Below are 6,000 nucleotides of genomic sequence, written 5' to 3'. Positions count from 1 at the left end.
CTCAGAGAGAGAGAGACCAGAGAGAGAGAGAGACCTCAGAGAGAGAGAGACTCAGAGAGAGAGAGACTCAGAGAGAGAGAGAGCGCCTCAGAGCTAAACACATGATGAATGTCCCTGTTTGATGTGTGGGCACCGACAGGAAGTGGCTGCAGTATTTACCCAGAGGCCTCTCTGCTGCTGCTGTACTTCAGTAAAGGTTTAACGGCTGTTCTCACTGGGTTGCTTGTGATTTGGCTGATGTTTATCTGGGTAGTTTGAAAGCCACTCATATGGTCTCTAGTTGATGAAATAGTCTGAGCGTGTACAGTTACAATAACATCATTTGGGTGTACATGAGGCACGTTCACACCGGAGTACTTTTACCCGTACTTTTCCCGTTTAGTTCCGATAGGTCCTAGGATTTTGTGTTCACACCAAAAAGAGAAGTTTTACCCCCATTTTTAGTCCCTGCTAGAGAGGTGGGACTTTCCTGGGGAAAAAAAAGTACCAATTTCGATTGGCTGGGCGAATTGCAAACCACGCCCCGTAAAATTCGGAAAAGTTTTGTGAAGCCGCCATTGTATTTGCTGGCATTAGCATTATTAGCATTAGCCCCGCGCACCAACGCAGAGAGACTAACTTATGGCAACACAAAAGAAAACATGGGAGCGGTGGAGATGAGGAGGTGTCGGCGTTCTGGCGATTTACTCGGAAGGCTTCAGTAGAAGCTGCTGGGAGTCCCAGCAGCTTCTACTGAAGCCAGTCCCCAACTCCGGGCACTTCCGGCCTTCGGGTGGCAGTATACGCCGTGAAGTGGTTTGCGGCCTGCCAGTAAACCCAAAGCAGAAGAAGAAGAAGTGACCTCAGTGGCTTCATTTGCCTAATCTTCCCTCAGGGACTTGACTCGTGTGAACCAAGCCCCCAGGAAGTACGCCGGAGTCTGATGAGAATATTCGTTGTGGCCAAACGGCGGTACCACACTTCCTTTAGGTTGCTGGGCCCGGAAACACTTTTTCCCATTGACTTACATGGGGAAAGAGTGGTCTGTAACTCGTTGGATAATTTTTTTTAAACTAAATAAACTACCCAGTATGATCACTTATTAAAAACATTCGTTCCTCAAGTTGTAAACATTTGCTAATAACGTTATTCTGAGAGTTATTTCCCTCTGCATTATGAACGCGCATCTAACCCACGGGACCGCGCCGCCCGGCACGTTCATGTTACGTGTTTACCCATGGATACACAATAAGAACGGACCATATCGCCTTACTGCCATCCCACAGAGCTGTAATAATGGATATATTGCACATGTTTGCTGTAATTCATCATTTGTAAAATATTATACTACATGGGCGTATGATTAAATCTTGTACCGTACATTTTGTATTAAATAAAGTTAATATTACCGACGTTAGATTAACGTCCCTGTAGCTTATTATTGCACTAAGAAGCTTATTGCACTGTGTATATATATATATATATATATATATATATATATATATATATACACAGTGCAATCATTCTTTCATGCTAAATGAAGCTCTGTTGGATATCACTAGATCCTGTTACAGCGTAATATAAGTACATAACGATTGATGTGTACATTAGCATCATTACTACTACAGATGTATTTATTATAAACGTTAGTCCTTAACACCTATCACTGTGTATATCACCATTCAAACATCTTTTAAAAGTTGAACAAACCCCACACAGCTCAGTGAAATGGTGACTTTATTTGACAATTTCAGTAAAAACTAACGTTCATATTTCTCTTTTTGATTATAATACTGATGAACGTTCAAAACAAAGCACTTTGGCAACTTACCACATACGTTTTAAAAAGCTTAATAAGCACCGTAACTTTCATGATATAATTTCTCCGTCATAATCGTTTGTTTCCGTGAACGGCCGACTGTTGAGTGACGCCAAATGCTGCGGCTGCAAGGCATTGTGGGGCAGCATTTTCTCCTCTCCTTTCGGTTAGGGAGGTCCAGTGGTTCCTAAGCTAAAGGAGGTTATAAAGGAAGTTTGAAACCTCCTTTCCTTTCATGTAGAGAATTGGAACGGCACTTATCATGGCTGCCAGTGAGGGACTTCCGGGTCATTTCACTTGGTTAGGAAGGTTCCTAAGCTAAATGGACTATTGGAACGCAACCCTGGTTTCTTGGTGGGGGTACTAAGTGCTGGGCACTAAGTACGGCGAAGTACTTGGTGTGAAAGCGGCTATGGAGTCTAAATGACGTTGTTGAAATGTAATGTCATATGGTAGGAACTGTGAAAATGCTAAGAGCAGCCAACCAAGAGTGAACTTGATGATTATGTTTATTATACACTCATTCCCTTACAATAATAACTTACGAAACATGTATAACACCCCTTTCCTTGTTTTAAATACAAAAATGTGTCTACGGTGGGTTTTTTGTGTCTGTGAGGCTTACTTTGACAGGCAATATGACAATAACATGCTGGTGTTGAAAAGGTAAGACAACCCAGCTGTTCAAATGCACATTAGCCAGTAAAGTATTTACAAATGGTTGTAGAAGTTATTGTCAGCACAATAAAAAGTATTGCAATATAAATGTATAATGATCTTATGTTTATCTGCTAATATTTGCTAATGCTAACATTACTTTAGCGCACATGTGTCAAACTCGAGGCCCGGGGGCCAAATCCGGCCCGTGGTGGATTTAATTTCGGCCCGCAGGATAATCTCTAATTCCTATTAGATCTGGCCCGCCGGTATATTGCACGCACACCTTCACTCCATCCTGAGGGTCTCCTCAGCTCAGAGCCTGAGCCCAAACATTGATGACCTTGCACCCAAGATGAGATGCCAAGTATCTGAGCTAGCATCACAGAGCAGCACACTGAGTTTAATGGATGTTTCCTTCTGCACTTCCTCTCTCACGACAACAGGGCATGTTTGGTTTTCTCTTTGAGGGAAATAGTTTTGTTGAAGCTGTTGTTGGCCTGTGGAAAAATGTAATCATAAGAAATGACTCTGGAAAAGCTGCAGATAGAGCCATAAGAAATGAATGCACCTGATTATTTAATGTTTAATGTTGTTTTTATAGGCAATAATTGAAGCTTTGTGAGTTCCAGGTTTAATATGTGCAATAAGTTCATTTCAATAAGTTCTGCAATAAACACTGAACCAGTCCGGCCCTCGACTAGTACCCATTTTTTATTTTGGCCCACTGTGTATTTGAGTTTGACCCCCCTGCTTTAGCGTATGTTAGCATGTTAACTTGTGCTGGTTACCATTGAACACAAGTAGGCTAAGGCCGGTGATGGGAATGTTATTAGTTTGGCCGGTTTTAAGCATACCATTTTGCTATTTTAGCCAATCTCCACTTTGTTTAGATGTCACCGTCTTGTTTTTTGGAAACTGGAGTTATATAGTAATCCTCCTTATATATATATATATATATATATTTCTGTCTGGGCCAATGTTTTGGACCAACAGACCGTCAGCCCTACAGCCATGCCGCTAGCACAGCAAACACACCATCAGCATATTAAGTATTAATGTACGTTTCCCATTTAGAGTCACAAGGAAATCACCAAGAATGACATTTTATATGCAAGCAGTGTAGCATTTCTTTTTAAAGCCTCAGATACCCCGAAGATAAGTGTGGTTTTAGCTCCTTTAAAGTGCAGCTTTAACGTGTGACATGTAGCTGTGCTGAGTGTCTGTCTGCAGCTGGTACTCTGACGCTGAGTCACTGTGACTATGCAGACTCACGCTGACAGCAAACCGGCTCACTTTAATAACTTCTGACACCACAGAGCTTCCTGCCACGCTCCTGTTATCTGGAAGGCAATATTATGTTGACAATATGAAAATGAAGAGTGACTTACAGTACCACACCCTCTTTGGTTTTGGCCTTGTATTCAGTTCCTATTAAACCGAGTATTGAGTTCATCTAAATACGGGACAATGGTTTTGGAACGTCATGGTTGTTCAATTTCAAATGGATGTTCAGAAATGTGAAATGCAGATGTGGCGCGGAAACATCTGCACCGCTATTTGCTCTTTCCAACATTTTGTACATTCTCTACATATTCATTTGACAATTTCCTGGAAATGAGATAACAGTAATGTAGATTGAGAACAAATCTGTTATCTGTCACTTATTTTCTATGTTGACTTATCTTGAATGTCAGAAAATAATTTAAAATGTCCCAGTTTCTCAAAATCCAGTGTTTTCTAAAGTCTTGTTTTGTCAGTACCCGAAGATATTCACTTTAATGTGAGATAAAACAGAGTAAAGCGGATTTATTTAAGAAGCTAAACAACGACCTTTCCTGCCCTTTCACGATGAACAATTACAAAACCATCATCAATTATATTGGCGTTGCTCAACTAATCGTTGTTGCTCTGGAAAAATCAAAGCATAAATATGATTTGGCCTAAACTTAGATAACAGAAAATGATTCATTATTATTATAAAAAAATGAATTGTCCTCAGAGTTTGATATTTTGCTGGTTATTGTTATGTTATTGTATAATAAATACGTTTAGATTTTGAACTATTGATGAAAACTTAATGAATGAAAGCTGTTTTTTTGAGTAATTTTAACAAATGACCACTTAAGTCAAATATAAGTAAAGCACTTTCCTATGTGTGCTAGCTGTGCTATGTTGTCTTAAGTTGGGTATTTCATGTTTGCTATACAAAGTCAGACATTTAGGGGACTTGTGAGCAGTGGGATGTTGGAGATGAGTCCTTGTCGGTCATACATGTGGTCACCATGTGTGATCAGCAGCTGCAGTCAGTGTAGCATGTCGGCTGACAGGAAACCAGCGCTCCTCACTCTGATGCAACGGAGCTGCAAGACCTGACCATGTGGCACCCTGGAAATCACTCCATGATTTTCCCATTGAGTCATAGTTAACATTTCTTGAAATCTACACAAGTGAATGCATGCACTTACAACTTTTGAATCTGTATCTCCTGCTCTCTGCAGAATACGTGTGGGAAATCTCAATGCATAGCTCATGAGTATTAAACTTAGAGAAGTCAACAAGGAAGTGACTCCAGACACAGTCCTCTGGGAAAGGTTCAGGACCTTTAGCAGCATGGGAACGAGTTGTAGGATTGTGAGGAATATTAGCTTTTTTGATGCCAAATGCATGAGATATAGACACCAATCTGAGAGGCATAGTTTGACATTTAAAAACAATTAGCTTGTTCACGTTTGGTGGGTGAGAAAGAGGAGTGGGTCGGTGTGATCGTGTTAGCTTAGCTTGGCACACATAGTGTAAAACAGGGACACAGCTAGCCTGTATTTGTCACATGTCACCTCTGAAGCTCCCACGTTAACCTATTATAACTGTAAACCAGAAGTGCAAAAAAGTCAGTTTTCTGGGTGGTCGTGTGCAGGACTACTTCTTTGACGGAAGCAGTAACAGGGTTTGTGCTAAGCTAACTGGCTGCTGGCTGTAGCTTCAGTCTATCGTACAGAAGTGATTTCAGCCCCAATTATCTTGGTTTGTCACTAAAAGTAATTCCTTAAACATTTCTATTTATCATTTTGTTTGGAAACTCAACCGTAGGAGAACGTACTGGCCATGATTACATGTCTTCTACAGCTCAGTGTTAAAGCATTACATTTTCTAATTCACTGATACACACAGCACAAAGACCCCACAGGAGAAATGCTGATATGCATTGTAGTATGTTAGTTATTTCCGTTGTTCCTGATTGAACACAAGATAAAAACTGGAGGCCACTTCCTGCAATGTCTTTCTTCCTGAATGTTGTTTTGACTGAAGGGGCTTTCTCTCCCCTCTGTGCTGCAGGTGGGGGGCTCTAAGATGGGAGTCATTCGCTACATGGGGGAGACAGACTTTGCCAAGGGGGAGTGGTGCGGGGTGGAGCTGGACGAGCCTCTGGGGAAGAACGACGGGGCAGTGGCTGGCACAAGGTACGCACGCACACACACACACACACACACACACACACACACACACACACACACACACACACACACACACACACACACACACAC

The 6,000-nt window shown here is 41.5% G+C and overlaps 1 protein-coding gene across 6 annotated transcripts in view; it reads left to right on the top strand.

The window, feature by feature from the left end:
- clip2 (CAP-GLY domain containing linker protein 2) overlaps positions 1 to 6,000 on the top strand; it is a 63,483-nt gene that overhangs the window by 20,319 nt on the left and 37,164 nt on the right. For all 6 annotated transcript variants that reach the window (XM_034198740.1, XM_034198738.1, XM_034198742.1 and 3 more), the window contains exon 4: positions 5,792 to 5,916. In XM_034198740.1, the coding sequence (XP_034054631.1) occupies positions 5,792 to 5,916 (125 nt within the window). The remainder of the gene's footprint in view (positions 1 to 5,791; positions 5,917 to 6,000) is intronic.

Source organism: Gymnodraco acuticeps, unplaced genomic scaffold, assembly GCF_902827175.1.
Source record: "Gymnodraco acuticeps unplaced genomic scaffold, fGymAcu1.1, whole genome shotgun sequence".
NCBI lineage: Eukaryota > Metazoa > Chordata > Actinopteri > Perciformes > Bathydraconidae > Gymnodraco > Gymnodraco acuticeps.
Note: the sequence above shows the minus strand (reverse complement) of the source record. Positions and strands in the feature narration are given on the sequence as shown.